General features: G+C 52.6%; 2 protein-coding genes and 1 pseudogene across 3 annotated transcripts in view; all 3 read right to left on the bottom strand.

Annotated features, from left to right (window-relative positions):
* The window catches only part of GCAT (glycine C-acetyltransferase), a 30,459-nt gene extending 10,281 nt beyond the window's left edge, over window positions 1-20,178 (bottom strand). Inside the window, exons 1-3 of one of the 2 annotated variants that reach the window (XM_032266701.1) lie at window positions 20,164-20,178; window positions 12,989-13,001; window positions 156-1,638 (exon numbers count right to left, since the gene is read on the bottom strand). In XM_032266701.1, coding sequence (XP_032122592.1) covers window positions 156-351 — 196 coding nt within the window. In that variant the 5' untranslated portion in view covers window positions 352-1,638; window positions 12,989-13,001; window positions 20,164-20,178. Of the gene's footprint in view, window positions 1-155; window positions 1,639-9,269; window positions 9,285-12,988; window positions 13,002-20,163 lie in introns of those variants that run through there. The other variant, XM_032266702.1, reaches the window with a different exon arrangement.
* On the bottom strand, window positions 882-3,213 carry LOC116542047 (histone H1.0). The gene has a single exon (XM_032266703.1). It carries the CDS (start codon window positions 2,776-2,778, stop codon window positions 2,194-2,196), a length of 585 nt encoding a protein of 194 aa, XP_032122594.1. The 5' UTR covers window positions 2,779-3,213; the 3' UTR covers window positions 882-2,193.
* On the bottom strand, window positions 18,405-18,534 carry LOC116542085 (annotated as a pseudogene).
* Window positions 20,179-20,870: the final 692 nt, after the last annotated feature.

Here is a 20,870-nt window from a genome sequence, read left to right as displayed (position 1 = left end):
GGGTAACCGTCTCAAAAAAAAAAAAAAAAGTCGGCCTGAGAGTTGGGAAGAGCAGTAGCGAAGAGTGTAGGAGCCGCCCATCCCCGCCTCCAGGACCTCCATTCCAGGGCAAGCTCGGGAAAGGTTTTGGAACGACTCCCGGGAAGGGGAGTTACCTCCGGAGACGCCGTCCACGTCGATGTGTGGCCCCTGACGGGATGTGATGACCCTCTCACTCTTCCATGTGCCAGCTTCCCGGATCCCTTCCAGCTCCCCCTCCAGAATGCCGCGCAGCTGAGCCAGCGCCGACTGCGCGCGGCGTCCGCAGGGCACTCGGGAGAGCGAGGCGCGCCAGACGCTTCCAGCCCACATCGCTCCTACCTCGCCCCAGCGCGCCCGCCAGCGAGGGAGCCTTGCGCGCTGCGGACGCAGCCCGGTCACGTGGCCGGGGGCCGGGCCCCAGCAGCCAATCGGAGCGACAGGGGCTTACTTATAGCGGCGGGGAGGCGGGTCTAAGGTGGATGGGCGGGGCCTGGCGGGATCCGCCCGGGACCTAGCAGCTTGACTTGTAAGTTGAGACTGCAGAGGTCCGGGTGGCAGAACGGAGGGAAGGGGGCGGAGGAAGTCGCGTCAGGGCCCAGCCCACCAGGCTTCCCACCGCAATCCCACGTACCCACCTCTCGGGCGGAAATGGGGTGCCCTCTGGACCCCAAAGGCAGAAGCCTAGAAACTGGCTAAGGCACGTTCCGCAGCCTCCGGGACTAAGGTTTCCCGGCTTCCGTCCAGCTCCTGTTACCCTCCCCCCACTCTCAGGTGCAAACGCCCAGATGTTCCCACTGTCCGCCAGCCCAACTGGTCCGCATTCACCCCGTCTTCAAAGTGGGGAAGAAATACACCGCTCAGTTTCTCCCTTTTCCAATTTATTTTAAAGTTTTAAAATTACAAAGACAGCAAAATTTTCCCGGCACAAGTAACACTTGTTTAAAAAAGGGGGAGGAGGGACGCGCAAGTGCGCGACTTTTCTATTTTATTAAAAATAAGAGACAACTGTACAGGTTTTTTTTCTCCCAGCTCCCGGTGTGAAACTAAGTACTAGTCCTAGATATGTATATATACACATACACACACATGCACACAGATCTAGCTCTGTAAAACTACTTAGCAAATCCCAAATCGACTGCAGTATGCGTTACTGTCCACTGCCCGCCCACTACCCCTCCCCCAGCTACAACTACTTATAATAAAAGACTCAAATAAAAAGAGGTCGGGAGGTTTTAAGTGGCCGCAGCCCCACCAAACCAAGCAAAGCCACCTCTTGTACAGGAGGAGCAAAAACCCAGAGGAAAAGAAAAAGACGTCTTCCTAGGACACAATCCATCGATTGTGTGGAAAAATCCAAGTTTCAACAGGGCACACTGAGGCACTTGGCTGACGGAGTCCCCCCTAAAGTTTTCACTCCGGTTTAACAAGAGAATTTGCTGAAGCCACGAAGATCCCCCAATGGCTAGCTACATCCTAGCTGACTGGGAGAAGCTATGGCTTCTCCCATCCAGCTGTCACTTGGACCCCACTCCCCTTCCCTAAGACAACAGGGAGGCCGAAAGGGCAAACTGACAGAAACCAGAAGGAAACTGGGTTTGGATCCCCTACTGCTCACCACTGGATTGTCAGCGGGGGGCGGGGGGCGGTTTTTTTCCACCTTCATCCTTTGCCGGCAGGCTGCTGCCTACCGCCTCTCTCCTCCGGGCCAAAGGTTCTGAAACTCTCACAACCGGTGCCCAACTCAAAGAGAGTTCACTCACTCTAAAGATACTCCTGCTAACCTCACAATTCCTGGGCTCCCTCTCATCTAGCCAGAAACTGCCTTGTGTCTTTTCCCCACTCACATCTACCTTCACGGCAAACAAACTGACAAAACAAAACACACAAGCCCCCCCACCCCCCAGCAAATCCCTAACCCCATTAAGTAGGTTAATAGCAAAACAAAATAGAAGTACATTCTCATCATTACAGAGATTGGTGGTTGCTGTCCTTGCACAACTGGTTAAGGAAAAATGAATTACTCTGTAATTTCTGAAGAATCCAAATCCTGTCTCTTATAAAGTCAGAATAGAAGGGGGCAAAAAGTAGTGGTGAGCATCAAGAGAGAAAAAAGGAGAAAATTATTTACAGAAAATAGACAAGAGGGAGTGTCCGCAAGAAAAGGCTTCATTGTCACTTCTTTTTGCCGGCCCTCTTGGCACTGGATTTTGCTTTGGGCTTCACTGATTTGGCCTTCTTGGGTTTGGATGCCTTGACCGGCTTGGCTTTGACAGTCTTGGGTTTTTTGGCTTTCTTGGGCGTGGCAGCTAGCTTCTTCTTGGCCTTCTTGACTGGGGTGGCTTTGGGTTTCTTGCTTGGGGCTTTGGAGGCAGCCTTCTTGGGTTTAGATGCCTTCTTTGGCGTGGCTACCTTCTTGACTTCCTTCTTGGTCTTCTTGAAGGCCACTGACTTCTTGGGCTCGTCGCTCTTGGCTAGCCGGAAGGACCCGGAGGCCCCCACCCCTTTGGTCTGCTTGAGGACACCGGTGGTGACCAGGCGCTTGATGGACAACTTGATCTGCGAGTCAGCGTTCTCACCCACCTTGTAGTGGCTCTTGATATACTTCTGGATGGACTGGCGCGAGGAGCCAGCGCGGTTCTTCTCGGCCTGGATGGCAGCCACGATCATGTCTGAATACTTGGGGTGGTCTGTGGACTTCTTGGAGGCCTTGGCCCGCTTGGGCTTGGCCGCAGGGGCAGACGTGGAATTCTCGGTCATGGTGGCCTGCCTGGTCCGGCTGTTGAAGGCGCCTTCCAAAGGGCCAGCCCTCGTCGGAGGCTGAGCAAAGCCTGCCTCGGGATCTGCTCTCGAGCCCCTGAATACCCGGCCAGTCCGGAGTGCGGGTCCAGGGGATGCAAGCGAGGAGTCGCTGCTTCTACTCCCCGGGTCGGGTGTCGGGAGAGCTCGCCGAGCTGGCTCTGCGAGGCCCAGCCCCGCCGGTCTGTCGCTTGGTCTCGGCACCGGGATCTGCCTGTGCCTCTGCCTCCGCCTCCTCTGCCTCCCTTTTCCCAGCTCCGCGTCTGGCGCTTGGGCGGCGCATCCGGGTATTTAGCGGCGGCGGGCGGACCGCGGTGAGGACAGGGCTGCTGGCTGCCTGCTCCCGGCCCGGAATGGCGCTGCGCCGCCGCCATCTGTGTTTCTTCCGCCGAGCAAATCCGACCTTTCCCCCCGGCCCGGGCCTTCCCGCTCCCCGCCGCCGCCCGGGGCCGCTGCCTGGCTCCCTGGGCTTTCCCGCTGGGCGGCCCCCTGGCCCGGCCGCCACCCCCCGCGCCCGCCACGCGCCCCAAACGGCGCCGAGGACCGCCGGTGGGCCGGCACATTTCCCCTTTGCGGGGGGCTGGCTCTCCGGGGCTAGGGAGCCCCGGTGCGGAAAACCCCCCGTAGCAAAGCTCTCCCCTGGAGCTACTGGGGGTTCCGCTCCCGGCCCGCTGCAGGGTCCCCTAGCCCAGCGGAGCTGCCGGAAAGCGGCCCCAACTAACACACGCGGCCCCGAGCTGGGCGACTCCCAGCCGGGCCGAGCCGGGACAGGGGGGAGGGGTCGCTCTCCCAGGGTCCGGTCACCTCTCGGGGGTCACCCCGCCACCGGCCCCTCCACACCCCTACCCCTCTCTGTCCATGGAGCCCCCAAGGAAACTTTCCTTGGAAGAGTCGGAAGGGCACTTTCAAACTTTGTCCCTTCCCCCTCCTCTGCCGTCTCTCCCCCAGCGCGCCCCCCGACCTCTGCCTTGAGGTTCCTTCCTGAGGCCAAACCCCCAGTGCTGCCCGGCTCCTCTGAGCGATGAGGAAGGGCTCCCGGGTGGCCTCCTCTCCTCAAAGACCCCTACATCTTCCATGTACCCTAATCGGGAATTCATTTATATGCTTCTCTCAGCCTGGAAGTTTTGGGGTGTCAGAGGCAGAACTCGCTGCCCCCCACCCCTGAGGTCCAGCCTGGAGGGTCCAGTCCCCGTCCCAAGGCTCCTCGAAGGCAAGGTGGGGGCGCCGGGGGGCGGTCCACAATGGAGAAACTGCCCCACAGGCTCTAACCAGGGACGGTCCTGGGGGCCCCTGTAAAGCGGAGAGGCCCTGAGTGCTTTGGGGACTTGGGAAAGCGGGGCGCTGGGGTAGAGGTCGAGGAGGGGGTTGTGTCCCTTGGGTTGTGACCTATCCTCGGAAAGTGTGCAGTTGTTCAGAGAGCCGTGGCCGGGACCACCGCCATTTTGCTGGGAAGATGCAATGTCTTTGTTAAAATGCACACAGATTTTCCCGTGTCGCTTGGCAGGTGTAGACGAGGCGGGCACGGGGCGCCACTGTCTGTAGGGAGTTCTGAGGCTCGACGGGCTTTAGGGGCCCAGAGGCCAGCAGAAGGAACCTCAGAGACCCTAGGACCCCCTGTCTGTGGCCGGACTCCTACTCACGTGCCGGGTCCGCTTGGCAGCGGCCCTGGGCTGAGATTCTGCGACGCTTGCTCCCTGCGCCCCCTCCCACAACCCCGCTTTTATTCCCTAAGCATAGAGGTTGGCCACTGTTCACTTAAACAATACCCTGGGAGTGGGAGTTTGTTGCTGGTCAAAACGATGAACGCATCCCGGTATGGTCCAAGAGCTGTTTGCAGACACAGTAGGCTGCTGGGGAGGGGTAAAGGCGAGGAGTCCGAGGGTTTTGATGGTGGGGACGGGATCGTAGCTGCGTGGGTTGGGGAGGGCTCCTACTGTACCTGGGAGTCTCTGAAGCCAGAGCAAATAAATGGGTTTCCCCCGCACACCAAGGGATGGATTAATCCAAATGATTATGGGAGGAAGGGGGAGGAGGAGCCCAAGACTCGGTGTCAGTTGCCTTCTCTCCGGGCTTATCTCCTTGGCACAGGCGGGGAAGGGAAGCAGTGGGGGGGCCAGGTTAGTTCAAAAGGTCAAGGTTCTTCTTTTGATGGTGGCAGTTCCCTGAAGTTTCCTCATTTGAAAACACCACATTCTGGTGGCTTTGTTTTGGTTATTTTCAAAGACAACTCGGGTTCCCATTAAGACCTGGTTGGGTTGGCCGGGCGCGGTGGCTCACGCCTGTAATCCCAACACTTTGGGAGGCAGAGGCGGGTGGATCACGAGGTCAGAAGTTCCAGACCAGCCTGGCCAAGATGGTGAAACCCCATCTCTACTAAAAATACGACAATTATCCGGGCGGGGTGGCACGCTCCTGTAATCCCAGCTACTCAGGAGGCTGAGGCGGGAGAATCGCTTGAACCCTGGAGGCGGAGGTTGCAGTGAGTCAAGATCGCACCATTGCACTCTAGCTTGGGCGACAGAGTGAGACTCCGTCTCGGGAAAAAAAAAAAAAATACTGAGACCTTGTTGGGTTAATATACACCCAAAATAGCCACCCCCGTATCCGAGATGATCTGAGACTTCAGAGCTGTCACCCCGCCCCCCACCCCAAGTCCGTGCGTGTCTTAAAGACTGGATGAATCCAAAGACACAACGATGAATAATTTTATTTGCACTGCGCTTTACAGTTTGCAAAGTGCTCCCCACCGGTTTCTGGATCCTTGGCGCCTCCTGCCCGTGATCACTATCCCCATCACCATTTTTCCGCGGAGGCCCGGGACTTGGAAGGATGGCTTGGGGGAGGGGTACTGTGAGGCTCAGCTCCCTGACACCTGGGCCTTCATTTCATTTTGTAACTCTCATGTCCCTTCTCCCCGCCCATCCCAGCGACCTGTAAATTCCCGGAACTGAAGCCAGAACGCGGGAAAAGGGTCGCCTCGGGTCGCAGGAGCTTCCAGCTAGTGGACACTCCTTCTCCCGCCAGGCGGCAAGATTCACCGCCCCTTCCCCAGTTCTGGGGAGTTGGAAGGAAAGGAAGGGGGTTCCCTGGGAGCTTGGGCGCAGAGGCCGAAGCCGGGGAGGGCAAGAGGAGGAAAGGAGGCATTCAGATTGGCTTGGCCTCGCCTCGAGGACACTGCTGGGTTGGGGGACTTCACTCCAGCCAGACCCCTCCTGGGCACCCGGGCAGGCGGCTCTCAGGTCCCCACCGGCCGCAGAGCAGTCTTCCAGCCGGCGGACTGCGCAACTTCCTCCGCCCCCTTTAACGTGAGGCTCTTGAAACCCCAGGAACGGCGGATCCGCGGCAACTGCTCCTGGGAAATGTAGTCCCCGGAGCCGCGCCCCCTACCTGCGACCCTTGGCAGCCTCTGCGCCGCCCGGGCGTTGGGGAGGGGGTCGGACAGTAGCGGTGCCGAGGCGCGGGGAGGGGTCCAGGCCGTGCCGTGGAACAGGGAGGGTCCCCTGCTGTCGCTCTCGGGCTTCAGTTCTTCCACCTGTCAAGGCTCTACCTGTCTGTGGGGTTAGTGTGGGGGAAAATGAATTCCTGCGTGGAAAAGTATAAATCGCATTAGAATGCCAGGGGTCGTGTCCTTACTAATGCGTGTGTGTATGTGTGCGCGCGGGCACGTGCCTGAGCCCTTGGCACGTGACATCTCCATGTTACAGTCAGGAAGCCCCCACCCCCACCCCCACCCCTATGTTTAATGACTTGCCCAGGGCTGATAGACTCCCAAGCAGTGCCCTATTCGCTGCACCACCTTTGGTCTTGTGGCACGCTGGGCTTTGGAATCCTAATGCATTCCTTAATATGTGCCAGGCACTGGGATGGGCGCTGGGATATGGCCATCAACCAAAGTGACAAGAGATTCCTGCCCTTGTGATGCTGAGGTTCCCTGGAAAAGATAAATACACAACAGACTACACAAAGAAGTAAACTATATAGTATGCTGGAAAATGGTAACTGCAGAGAAACAACTGGAGCAGGGTAGGGGGGATGTTGGCAGTGCCCAATGGAGGCGGTTTGCAATTGTATTTTTTTGTTGTTGTTTGCTGTTTGTTCGAGGAGTCCCACTCTGTTGCCCAGGCTGGAGTGCACTGGCATGATCTTGGCTCACTGCAACCTCCGCCTCCCAGGTTCAAGAGATTCTCCTGCCTCAGCCTCCTGAGTAGCTGGGTTTGCAGGCACACCACCACACCTAGCTAATTTTTTGAACCTTTTTCTTTCTTTCTTTTTTTTTTTTTTACCTGTTCGGAGAGAATAACTAATTTTTACATTTTTGTGCAGAAGGGGGTTTCACCATGTTGGCCTTGGTTTGCAATTTTAAATAAAGTTGGTCAGGGAAGCCTCATTAAGAAGCTGATATTTGAGCACAGCTTTGAAGGAGGTAAGGGAGGGAGCCATTCTTATTCTTTTTTTTTTTTTTTTGAGACGGAGTTTCGCTCTTGTTACCCAGGCTGGAGTGCAATGGCGCGATCTCGGCTCACCGCAACCTCCGACTCCTGGGTTCAGGCAATTCTCCTGCCTCAGCCTCCTGAGTAGCTGGGATTACAGGCACGCGCCACCATGCCCAGCTAACTTTTTGTATTTTTAGTAGAGACGGGGTTTCACCATGTTGACCAGGATGGTCTCGATCTCTTGACCTCGTGATCCACCCGCCTCGGCCTCCCAAAGTGCTGGGATTACAGGCTTGAGCCACCGCGCCCGGCCAAGCAGTCAGCTCTTGTTACTGTGTGAGGAGGCTGCAGAGGGGAAGGGAAGAAGCAGGTGAGGAGGCTGTTGCCATCCTCCACGTGAGAGATACTGGTGGTTTGGCCCAGGTGGTCACAGTGGAGGCAGTAATGAAAGGGAATGGGGCAGATAGAAGAGGATGGAGGACTGGGCATGGGGACACTGATGAGAGACCGTAGGGATGAAATGGAAGCATCAGCTAGGGGCACCAAAAAGGAGCAACCAGTGAGGTGGGAGGGAAACGAGGGGAGGGTGTGTTCTGGAGGCCAGTGAGGAAGGAGAGTGTATGGAGGAGGAGGGAGAGGCCAGCTGTGTCAAATGCCACCAGCCAGGGCAGCAAAGACCATTTGTCATTCATCCTTGAAGAGTGGTGGTTGCCCTGATCTGGAAAATGAAAATGTTTGACCAGAGGACTCTGGGAGCCCCTGCAACTCTCGGGGCCTCACAGCAGGGCTTTTCGGGTCACAGGTTCAGCCTCCAGCTTTTATTTATTTATTTATTTATTTAGAGACAGAGTTTCCCTCTCGTGTCCAGGCTGGAGTGCAATGGTGACATCTCGGCTCACGGCAGCCTCCGCCTCCCGGGTTCAACTGATTCTCCTGCCTCAGCATCCAGAGTAACTGGGATTATAGGCATGTGCCACCAAGCCCAGCTAATTTTGTATTTTTAGTAGTGACGGGGTTTCACCATGTTGGCCAGGCTGGTCTCAAACTCCCAACCTCAGGTGATCCACCCGCCTAAGCCTCCCAAAGTGCTGGGAGTACAGGCGTGAGCCACTGTGCCCGGCTTTATTTATTATTTTTGAGGTGGAGTCTTGCTCTGTCTCCCAGGCTGCAGTGAAATGGCGTGATCTTGGTTCACTGCAACCTCCGCCTCTCGGGTTCCAAGGATTCTCCTGACTCAGCCTCCGGAGTAACTGGGATTACAGGAGCCTGCCACCACACTCGGCTAATTTTTGTATTTTTTCTGGAGACAGGATTTCACCATGTTGGCCAGGCTGGTCTCAAACTCCTGACCTCAAGTGATCCACCTGCCTCGGCCTCCCGAAGTGCTGGGATTACAGGTGTGAGCCACCCTGCCCGGCCCCTTGTTCTACCTTTTGCCCCCTTCTCACTACTGAACTTGACTAGTCTAAAAAAAAAATGGTTCAGATGAATCCCACTACTCAGTATATAACCAAAAGAAAGGAAATCAGCATATCGAAAAGATATCTGCACTCACATGTTAATTGCAGCACCATTCACAATAGTCAAAATATGGAGTCAACCCAAGTGCCTCTCAATGGATGAATGCATGAAGGAAATGTGGCATATAAACAAAGGGAAAGTTATTCAGCCACAAATAAGAATGAAATCCTGTCGTTTGCAACAACACGGATGGAACTGAAGGTCATCGTATTAACCGAAATAAGCCAGGCACAGAAAGACAAATATTGCATGTTCTCACTCATATGTGGAAGCTAAAAAAAAGTGGATTGTGGCGGGGCGTGGTGGCTCAGGCCTGTAATCTCAACATTTTGGAAGGTCGAGGCAGGTGGATCACCCAAAGTCAGGAGTTCCAGATCAGCCTGGCCAACATGGTGAAACCCCAGTTCAAATAAAAATACAAAAAATGTGCTGCGCATGGTGGCAGGCACCCATAATCCCAGCTAGATGGGAGGCTGAGGCAGGGAGAATCGTTTGAACCCGGGAGGTGGAGGTTGCAGTGAGTTGAGATGGTGCCACTGCACTCCAGCCTGGGCAACAGAGCGAGACTCCCTCTCAAAAAAAAAAGGGGGATCTCATGAAGATGGAGAGCAGATTGGTGGTTACCAGAGGCCATGAAGGATAGCAAGGAGGGGAGGAAGAAGAGAAGCTGATCAACAGGGACAATATGCAGTTAGCTAGAAGAAATAAGACAGAATGTTCCATAGGTCAGCGGGGTGACTGCAGTTAACCATAACCCACCGTATACTTCAAAATAGCTACAGGAGAATAATTCCCATGTTCCCAGCACAAAGAAAAAATAATTTTTTTTTTTTTTTTAAAATGTGGTTTCACCATGATGGCCAGGCTGGTCTTGAACTACTGACCTCAGGTGATCCACCCACCTCGGCCTCCCAAAGTGCTAGGATTACAGGCGTGAGCCACCGCGCCCGGCCAGAAAAGATAAATGTTTAAGGTGATAGATATCTCAATTCTTCTAATTTGGTCATTATACTTTATATGAATCAACCCTCTGTCACTCCTATCTCAGGTGAGCAGCAGCTATGTGAGGCCAGTAGCACAGGAATAAGAAAAATTTACCAAGATAATTGTAGGTAAAGAAAGGCACATTTATTAGAGAAGGTATGAAAATGTGTTGCAGCCTGGAGCAATGGCTCACACCTGTAATCCCCAGCACTTCGGGAGGCCAAGGCAGGCAGATCACCTGAGGTCAGGAGTTGGAGACCTGCCTGGCCAACAAGGCAAACTCTGTCTCTACCAAAAATACAAAAATTAGCCAGGCGTGGTGCCACATGCCTGTAGTCCCAGCTACTCGGGAGACTGAGGCAGGAGAATCACTTGAGTCTGGGAGGCAGAGGTTGTGGTGAGCCAAGATTGCACCATTGCACTCCAACCCAGGCGACATGGCGAGATCTCATCTCAAAAAAGAAAAAAAAAGGAAAAAAAATGCTTGCAAGTTTGTAACAGGCAGCACAGCAGAGAAGGGGCTGTTTGCAAGGAGAGAAAGTCTTGCTGGGGATGGTGCAGGATGGTGCTCGTGCCGCGTACTGGAGAGGGCTTTGTGTGGCACTGATAACTCAAGGCTGCAGTGAGCTAACTCGCGATTTTCTGTCTGCTGAGGGTCTGGGGATAGCTGAGTGCAGGAAGACTGTGAGTTGTTTGTGCAGGAGGGCCTGTGCTCTGGACCATGAAGAAAGGCAGACTTAGAGCTCATCTGCTTTCTCCTTTTGCTTTCCCTCAATCCCACCTGTCCGACTCCCCCTTCCTAATTAGGACTCCGCAACCCCCTCTCATGGCCCCTGTTCCTTTCCTTCTAAGCACTTTTCACAAAATTGCACTTTACAATGGCAGCAGTGCCCAACTTCCCCACTAGAGACTGAGCCCCGAGGGGCAAGCACATGTCTGTTCTGTTCACACCCAGACCAGCAAGCAAACAATCTGCACCTGCCTGGGCCTCCCCCGCTTCCAAAGGGCTTTGACTTCCACACTTTGAGTCAAGATTTACTCTGTGAGATGGACGGGGCAAATCCCAGGTCTTAGGGAGGCAGAGGTGAGAGGGTAGCTTGAGCCCAGGAGTTTGAGACCTGCCTGGGCAATATAGCGAGACCCCGTTCTCCACAAAAAGGAAAACAATAAAAAGACCAAAAAAGAAAAAAATGGCAAGAGAGAAAGAAGGTTGCTCGTTACCCAGCCTGGAGATGGGAGATGATCCTGGATTACTCTGCGGGACCCAATGGAATCACAAAGATCCTTTTTCTTTTCTTTTTGAGATGGAGTTTCACTCTTGTTGCCCAGGCTGGAGTGCAAACGTGCAATCTTGGCTCACCGCAAGCTCTTCCTCCCTGGTTCAAGCAATTCTCCTGCCTCAGCCTCCTGAATAGCTGGGATTACAGGCATGTGCCACCACGCCCAGCTAATTTTGTATTTTTGGTAGAGATGGGGTTTCTCCATGTTGGTCAGGCTGGTCTCCCGACCTCAGGTGATCCACCTGCCTTGGCCTCCCAAAATGCTGAGATTGCAGGTGTGAGCCACCACCTGGCCAAGGATCCTTAAATGGGAGAGAGGGAGGCAGAAGAGTTAGCCCCTGAGATGGCGTCCTGAGAAAGACCTGCCCACTACTGCTGACGTTAAGATGGAAGGACCCATAAGCCCAGGAAAGCAGGCAGCTTCTGAAAGCCAGAAAAAAAAAGCGAAAACCAGACCCTTCCTTAGAGCCTGCAGAAGGAATGCATACCTGCTGACTTGTTGATTTTAATTCAGTAAAACTCATTTTGGACTTCTGACCTCCAGCTCTGTAACATGATAAGTGTGTGTGTTTCATCCACTGAGTTTGGGGTAACTTGTTACAGCAGCAACAGGAAAAGAATCCACTGTGGTTGATGGAGGTTTGAATTGTTTCCAGTCTCTTCTGTTTGTTTGTTTGTTTGAGGCAGAGGCTCGCTGTCGCCCAGGCTGGAGTGCAGTGGCGTGATCCCCTCTCACTACAACCTCCACCTCCTGCGTTCAAGCGATTCGCCTGCCTCAACCTCCCAAGTAGCTGGGATTACAGGCTCCTGCCACCACATTCAGCTAATTTTTGTATTTTTAGGGTTTCACCATGTTGGCCAGGCTGTTCTTGAACTCCTGATCTCGTGATCCACCCGCCTTGGCCTCCCAAAGTGCTGGGATTACAGGTGTGAGCCGCAGCGCCAAGCTGTTTCTTTTGTTTTTATAGAGATGGGGTCTCACTATGTTGCCCAGGCTGGTCTCAAACTCCTGGCCTCAAGTGATCCACCTGCCTTGGCCTCACAGAGTGCTGGGATTATAGGCATGAGCTGCTGTGTATGCCTGGCCTTTTCCAGTTTCCTGCTTTGCAGACAATGTTGCTGTGACTTTCCTACTTCAAAGGTTCTGGTGCAAAGGGGAGCTAGAAGTATACATAGATTTAGCATTACCAGGTAGCGCCACCTCCTTTCCAAAGTGCCCCTGCCCCATGGACAATGGACTAGGGAAGGGCAGAAGAAGGCAGTGAAACCATTAGGGGCCATCTCCGTGATCCAATTTCTGAGTTAAAGTGGTGGCCGTGTCGGTGAAAGGACGAGGCAGATGTGAGAAAGACTGAGGATGAGTCCTTGCTAAAGGGTTGGCTCTGAGGGTGAGGGAGAAAACGGAAGGACTCCCAGGCATCTGGAGCAGAAACAAAGATGGCAGGCCACAGCCACGCACCATGGCTCACACCTATAATCCCAACACGTTGGGAGGCAGATCACTTGAGGTCGGGAGTTCGAGACCAGCCTGGCCAATATGGTGAAACCCTGTCTCTACTAAAAATACAAAAACAAGCCTGGTGTGGTGGCAGGCACCTGTAATCCCAGCTACTCTGGAAGCTGAGGCAGGAGAATTGCTTGAACCTGGGAGGCAGACGTTGCAGTGAGCTGAGATTGCACCACTGCACTCCAGCCTGGTCAACTGAGTGAGACTCTGTCTAAAAAAAAAAAAAGAAAAAACAAAACAGGCCAGGCACGGTGGCTCACGCCTGTAATCCCAGCACTTTGGGAGGCCAAGGCAGACGGATCATGTGAGGTCAGGAGTTTGAGACCAGCCTGGCCAACATGGTGAAACCCAGTCTCCACTAAAAAAATACAAAATTAGCCGGGTGTGATGGCACATATCTGTAATCCCAGGTACTCAGGAGGCTGAGACAGGAGAATCCCTTGAACCTGGGAGATGGAGCTGCAGTGATCTGTGATTGCGCCACTGCACTCCAGCCTGGGCGAGACACAGAAAGACTGCCTCAAAACAAAACAAAAAATAAATAAAGGTAGCGGGCTTTCTGTCCTGCCCTGGCCACTGGCTGTCCTGGTTCCCCCTCCTCCTTGACAGCCTCACCCTGTGGAAGCTGACCTCTCACCTGTTTCTCCCAAGTTAGGAAAACAATTGCCATCCCACGTGGGTTGGAAGTCAAAGGAACAGGACAAACACACATTTCCAGACAAAGAAATAAAAATTCAGGTACACTTTAATTAGTTAAACTTTAACTGATCTAACTGAACTAATTTCCAACTTTCTTTTTGTGTTTCTTTCTTTTTTTTTTTTTTTTGAGATGAAGTCTTGCTCTGTTGCCAGGCTGAAATGCACTGGCGCGATCTTGGCTCACTGCAACCTCTGCCTTCTGGGTTCAAGTGATTCTCCTGCCTTGACCTCCCTAGTAGCTGGGATTATAGGCGTGTGCCACCATGTCTGGCTAATTTTTGTATTTTTAGCAGAGACCAGGTTTTACCATGTTGGCCAGGTTGGTGTCGAACTCCTGACCGCAGATGATCTGCCCACCGCAGCCTCCCAAAGTTGCGCCCAGCCTTGTTTTTGTTTCTTAAGACAGGGTTCTCGGCTGGTAATCGTGTGCCTATAATCCCAGCTACTCGGGAGGCTGAGGCAGGAAAATCTCTTGAACCCAGGAGACAGAGGTTGCAGTGAACTGAGATTGCGCCATTGCGCTCCAGCCTGGGGGACAGGGAGAGACTCTGTCTCAAAAAAAGAAAAAAAAGAAAGAAGGAAGGAAAGATAGAGTCTTCTCTTGGAGCCCCAGCTGGAGTGCAATTTTGGCTACTGCATCCTTTAACTCCAGGGCTAAGTTGATCCTCTTACCTCAGCCTCCCAAATAGCTGGGACTACAGGCACAGGCCACCACACCTGGCTAATTTGAGTATTTTTTGTAGAGACAGTGTTTCACCATGTCATCCATGTTGGTCTCAAACTCTTGGGCTCAAGTGATCCTCCCACCTTGGCCTCCCAAAGTGTTGGGATTACAGGTGTGAGCCACAGTGCCCAGCCATTTCCAAGTTTTAAAGCAACAGAAGGTATCAGCATGGCACAGACAGAGGGTTTTGACCCCACAGACACAGTTTAGCCTCCTGCATGGATGGTATCCTTTGGAAGGCCATGTGGCTCTCACACAGGAGGCTGCATGTGCCGACACAGAAGACGTCTGTGATATATTACCTGACAAAAGGAAGCTAAGAAAAATATGGGGGGTCTCATTTTTTATAAAATAAGGATATTAGAGAACTACATATAGATATACAATGGTAGTTCCCATTTATTGAGCAGTTACTATCTGCCCACAGTGTGCTAGAAGTGATCTGTCCATAGGTATGAACATATTTGGTCTTTTGCTGTTATTATCATGGTCATCACCTTGTTTGATGGGTGAGGAAGGAACTTACCTAAAGCAGTCTAATTCCATGCTCTTTATCTATTTATTTGTTTATTTATTTTTGAGACAGAGTTTCGCTCTTGTTGCCCAGGCAGGAGTGCAGTGGCATGGTCTCAGCTCACTGCAACCTCCATTTCCTGCGTTCAAGCGATCCTCCTGCCTCAATTTCCCAAGTAGCTGGGATTATAGGCATCCACCACCATACCTGGCTAATTTTTGTATTTTAAGTAGAGTTGGGGTTTTGCCACATTGGCCAGGCTAGTCTTGAACTCCTGACCTCAAGTGATCCACCCACCTTGGCCTATGAAAGTGCTGGGATTACATGCGTGAGCCATGGTGCCTGGCCTTTTGTTAGTTTATTTGTTTTTGACAGAGGGTCTCACTCTGTCACCAAGGCTGAAATATGGATCATGACTCATGCAACCTTGAACTCCTGGGCTCAAGTGATCCTCCTGCCTCAGCCTCCTGAGTACCTGGGACCACAGGTGTGCATCACTATGCTCAGATAATTTTTAAATATAGAGATGGGGGCCTCACTATATTGCCCAGGCTAGTCTTGAACTCCTGGCCTCAAGTGGTCCTCCCACCTTGGCCTCCCAAAGTTCTGGGATTACAGGCGTGAGCCACTGTGCCTGGCCTAATTTTTGTATTTTTGGTTTCACCCAAAAATACAAGGAGGAGGTTTCACCATATTGGCCAGGCTGGTCTTGAACTCCTGACCTCAAGCGATCCACCTGTCCCAGCACCCCCACAGTGCTGGGATTACAGGCATGAGCCACTGTGCCCAGCTTGACATCATTTTCCTTTCAGGGAGCTGAGCTCCTGGAACGAACTGAGAGGACTGTAATGCTGGGGCCCACACAGTGCACCACGAGGTCTTGCAGAGTAGGACTGGCCTCCTTTGGACAGAGTGAGCCCCTGGGGTTCCTAGACTATTCTGGAAGAGACCTCAAGAGGGAGATGCTGGGCTTCTTAACAATAAATGCATGAGGATGCGGTAGAGATTGGTTCAAAAAAAGCAACCACAGCACAGCAGCTGGGGCTGTTCTCCAAGCCGGTTAAGTAGCCCGTGAGTGTGTGTGCATATGTGGACACTCCATGTTATCAGTGATGATTTTCTCTGAGAAATGGATTTGGGTCATGGTGCACTGTTATGTTTTAGTTTATACACTTCTTTTTTTTGTCTGTTTTTTGAGACAGAGCCTCTCTCTGTCGCCCAGGCTAGAGTGCAATGGTGCCATCTTGACTCACTGCAACATTTGCCTGGTGGGTTCCAGTAATTCTCGTGCCTCAGCCTCCCGAGTAGCTGGGATTACAGGCACACACCACCACGCCCGACTAATTTTTGTATTTTTATCAGAGATAGGATTTCACCATGTTGGCCAGGCTGGTCTCGAACTCCTGACCTCAGGTGATCCGCCGGCCTCTGTCTCCCAAAGTGCTGGGATTACAGGCGCAAGCCACTGCCACATGTATTACTTTTTTTTTTTTTTTTTTAGACAGGGTCTCTCTCACTCCAGTTGCCCAGGCTGGAGTGCAGTGGCTTGGCTCACTGCAGCCTCTACCTCCCAGGCTCAGGTGATTCTCCCACCTCCGCCCACCAAGTAGTTAGGACTTACAGGCACACGCCACCATGCCTGGCTAATTTTTTGTATTTTTAGTAGAGACGGAGGTTTCATCATGTTGCCAAGGCTGGTCTTGAACTCCTGGACTCAGGTGATCCACCTGCCTCGGCCTCCCAGAGTGCTGGGATTACAGGCATGAGCCACCTGTCCTAGCTAGCAATGTCATCTTTTTCCCCATTCAGATTAAGATCTTGAGAGGTGATCACGGTGCTTGCAAGCTTGATTGCAGACAGAACTCCCATACTTGCCCACAAGGGTGGTTGTCAGATCAACCTACTCAGATGACAATTTGCCACTAGAAATCAAGAGCATTGCTATCCTAGCACTTTGGGAGGCTGAGGTGGGCTTCCACTTGAGGTCAGGAGTTTGAGACCAGCCTGGCCAACAAGGTGAAACCCTGCCTTACTAAAAATACAAAAATGAGCCAGGCATGATGATGATGGCGGGTGCCTGTAATCCCAGGTACTCGGGAGGCTGAGAATCTCTTGGACCCAGGAGGTGGAGGCTGCAGTGAGCCGAGACCAAATTACTGCACTCCAGCCTGGGTGACAGAGAGAGATTCCATCTCAAAAAAAAAGATGAATGAATGAATGAATGAATGGAGTTCCTGACACAGAGTAAGTGCTGCAGTTTAACTGTTAGCTGTTTTCATCATTAGTATTTCAGACTCCTGGATAGAAATGACATGTTTACCCACAAGGCAGCAGAGACCTGTGACCATGTTAAGTGTCTTTGTTTTGGCTAAGCTTTATCTCCACTGTAGGAGCAGTGGATTTTCTTCTGCTGATCCAAAGCTTTCACTGGCAGTTCCACGTGACTTTGCTTGAGTGTTTACTGTTTAATTTTTTTTAATTAATTTTTAATTTTTTTTTTTTTTTGAGATGGAGTTTCACTCTTTTGTTGCCCAGGCTAAGGTTCAGTGGCATGATCTCAGCTCACTGCAACCTCCACCTCCTGGCTTCAAGTGATTCTCCTGCCTCAGCCACCCAAGTAGCTGGGATTATAGGTGCCCGCCATCATGCCCAGCTAAATTTTTTTTGTATTTTTAGTAGAGACAGGGTTTTACCCTGTTGGCCAGGCTGGTCTTGAATTCCTGACCTCAGGTGATCTGCCCACCTTGGCCTCCCAGAGTGCTGGGATTACAGGCGTGAGCCACCGAGCCTGGTCTATTTTAAATTTATTCATATTATTTTTGAGACAGGGTCTCGCCTGTTGCCAAGGCTGGAGTGCAGTGGTGCATGTAACCTTCAAGTGTAACCTTGAACTCCTGGCTCAAGCGATCCTCCTGTCTTAGCCACCCAAAGTGTTGGGATTACAGGCTGGAGCCACTGTGTACAGGCTTACGGTTGTTTGTTTTGAGACAGGGGCTCTGTGTTGCCCAGGCTGGAGTGCAGTGGTGCAATCATGGCTCACTGCAGCCTCAATTCCCAGGCTCAAGCAATCCTCCCACCTCAGCCTCCTACCCAGTCGCTGGCACCACAGGCATGCCACCATGCCCAGCTAATTTTTTCTATTTTTTTGTGGAGACAGGATCTCACTATATTGCCTAGGCTTCAGCCCTTCAGCCCTAAGTTTTGTTTTTGTTTTTGTTTTTTTTGGTAAGATGGAGTTTTGCTATTGTCGCTCGCCCAGGCTGAAGTGCAATGGTGTGATCTTGGCTCACTGCAACCTCCGCCTCCAGCGTTCAAGTAATTCTCCTGCCTCAGCCTCCCGAGTAGCTGGTATTACAGGTGCCCAACACCACGCCTGGCTAATTATTGTATTTTAGTAGAGATGGGGTTTCACCATGTTGGCCAGGCTGGTCTCGAACTCCTGATCTCAGGTGATCCACCCACCTTGGCTTCCCAACGTGCTGGGATTGAGCCACGGTGCCAACCCTTCCTCAGCCTTTCTAGTAGCTGGGACCACAGCTGCACCACCGTGCCTGGCTGAAAAAAAACTTTTCGGTTGGGCACAGTGGCTCATGCCAGTAATCTCAGCACTTTGGGAGGCCAAGGCAGGCAGATCATGAGGTCAAGAGATTGAGACCATCCTGGCCAACATGGTGAAACCGCATCTCTAAAAAATTAGCTGGACGTGGTGGTGCGCACCTGTAGTCCCAGCTGCTCGGGAGGCTGAGGCAGGAGAATCACTTGCACCCAGGAGGAGGAGGCTGCAGTGAGCCGAGATCATGCCACTACCTGGGGACAGAGTGAGACTTCATCTCAAAAACAAAAACAAAAACAACTTTTCTGCAGATGAGATCTCACTATATTGCCCAGGGCCATGTTAAACTCTTGGTCTCAAACGATCCTCCCACCTCAGACTCCCAGTGTGCTGAGATTACAGGCGTGAGCCACACACCTGACCTGTAAGAAGACTGAAGGGAGGCTCATCTCACCCCTAAGCATGAAAGCCCAATCATGATGCTTATGAACTAGAAAAGGATCATACAGCAAATATTTTCTGAACAGGCTGTCTGCTGTGCACGCCGGGGGCATATACGGCATGCGCATGGGCTGTGTATGTGAGCAGGAGTGTATAGAATAGGGCAGCTGTGATCACAGGTGTTCGTGTGTTCATCTACAGCTCTGCTTACATGGTGTGGGTGTGGTGTGCCCAGCATGAGTTTTTTAGAGTCTTGGCAGGCTCTGCTTCCTCAGCCTGGAGCACCCTCTCTCCTTTGGTCTCCCAATTATGTCTATTTATCTTCGAAGACTCAGTACAGGCGTTACCTGTGCTATGCAGCCTTCCCAGGCTCCTCTGGCCGGGTCAGTTGTATCAGCTGTCCCTGGCATTGTCTCTCCCCTTGCCCTTGCAGGGTGAGGGCAGGGACAGGGCGTGGCCCTTTAAGTCTGTCACTCTGGTGCCCGGAACAGGCTTGACCAGGGCATTAACAGGAATGATAACAGCTGCTACTCAGACTCAGTGGGTCTGGCCACGCCTGGGGCCTCACTTAATCTCATTTCTTAATCTCATCACAGGTGAGGAAGTGAATTTCCAGGGAGGATCATTGATTGAAGCAGGTACGTGGCAGAGCCGGACAGTGACCCCTGAGCTTGGTGCCAGCCCTGCCACTCCCATGCCAGCCTCCGTTCAGGACTATTTTATGCCTTTTTAAAACTTTATTTTGGAATAGATATCACATGCATGTGGGAAATGGTGCAGAACATAGGAAAGCATTTAACACTGAAATGGACCAGGCGTGGTGGCTCACACCTGTAATCCCAGCACTTTGGGAGGCTGAGGTGGGTGGATCATGAGGTCATGAGATCAAGACCATCCTGGCCAACATGGTGAAACCTCATCTCTACTAAAAATACAAAAAAATTAGCTGGACGTGGTGGCCCCCGCCTATAATCCCAGCTACTTGGGAGGCTGAGGCAGGGGAATTGCTTGAACCCAGAAGGCAGAGATTGCAGTGAGCCAAGATCGTACCAGTGCATTACAGCCTTGGCGACAGTTTGAGACTCTGTCTCAAAAAAAAAAAAAAAAAAAGAAAAACCATACAGAAGTGTGTCCCACCACCCCTGGCCCCTGGCCTTCCTGCCCCCTTGCCAAGGAGGCAATCGCTGTTCCCAGGGTCTTGTGTGTCCAGGGCCCCGTCACCCTGGGGGTGTGTGTGCACAAGCATATGTGTGCACATCCTTCTGGAGAGGGTTAAACATGCATAAATACAGAGGCAAATCTGCACAGGACACATTTTCTTTTTTTTTTTTTTTTGAGACAGAGTCTCACTCTCACCTAAGCTGGAGCACAGTTGGGCCATCTTGGCTCACTGCAACCTCCACCTCCCAGGTTCAAGCAATTCTCCTGCCTCAACCTCCTGAGTAGCTGGGATTATAGGTGCGCGCCACCATGCCTGGCTAATTTTTGTATTTTTAGTAGAGATGAGGTTTTACCATGTTGGTCAAGCTGGTCTTGAACTCCTGACCTTGTAATCTACCCACCTTGGCCTCCCAAAGTGCTGGGATTACAGGCGTGAGCCACCGCACTCAGCGCCCCACCCTTTTTTTGAGACGGAGTTTCTCAGGTCACCCAGCTGGAGTTCAATGGCATGATCTAGGCTCACTGCAACCTCAGCCACCTGGGTTCAAGCGATTTTCGTGCCTCAGCCTCCTGAGTAGCTGGGATTACAGGCGTGTGCCACCACGTCCAGCTGTTTTTAGTTGAGACAGGGTTTCACCACGTTGGCCAGACTGGTCTCAAACATCTGACCTCAGGTGATCATCCGTCTCGGCCTCCTAAAGTGTAGATTACAGGCGGGAGCCACTTCCTTCTTCTAATGCTGGAATTAATGTACCTGTCACCTTTCAGACACACTTGGCCAGTGCACCAGCTGCCCAGTCCTGAGAGAGGACACAGCCATGTGGGGGCAGCTGGGATGTGGCTCTGGAGATGCCACAGTTGAGGTCCCTGGGCTAGTAGATGGCCAAGCCAGGTGACCAACCTGAAGACGCAGGCTCTGCCAGCCTGGTTGAGTCCTGGCATTGAGAAGCCACAAGTGCTCAGAGAGGGTGGGATCAACTGGGGCCAGGATGGCCAGAGTTAGGGAGGGGCTGGCCTGGGAGTTCCAGGCAGGGATCAGCCTGTGTAAAAGCTCAGGGGCTCTGGAAAGCAAGCAACGTTGGCAGCCCCGAGACTTAGGGGCTGGAGCTTCGGCGTCGTGACAGGGCAACCCCCGAAACCCCTCCTGCTGCCCTTTGCACGGAGCTCTCGCCTTTCTGGGCCCTTTGGGAAGAAGCTGTTGCCCTGCTTTACTAGGGAAACTGAGGCAGGAGTGTG

This window comes from Sapajus apella, unplaced genomic scaffold (assembly GCF_009761245.1).
Source record: "Sapajus apella isolate SASKATOON/1434 unplaced genomic scaffold, GSC_monkey_1.0 scaffold160, whole genome shotgun sequence".
Taxonomy (NCBI): Eukaryota; Metazoa; Chordata; class Mammalia; order Primates; family Cebidae; genus Sapajus; species Sapajus apella.
The sequence above is the reverse complement of the archived record's forward strand: the minus strand, read 5'-3'. Positions and strand labels throughout refer to the sequence as shown.

Coding starts and splice junctions, on each gene's coding strand:
- LOC116542047 (XM_032266703.1), bottom strand. CDS start 2,778: ATGACCGAGAATTCCACGTCTGCCCCTGCGGCCAAGCCCAAGCGGGCC.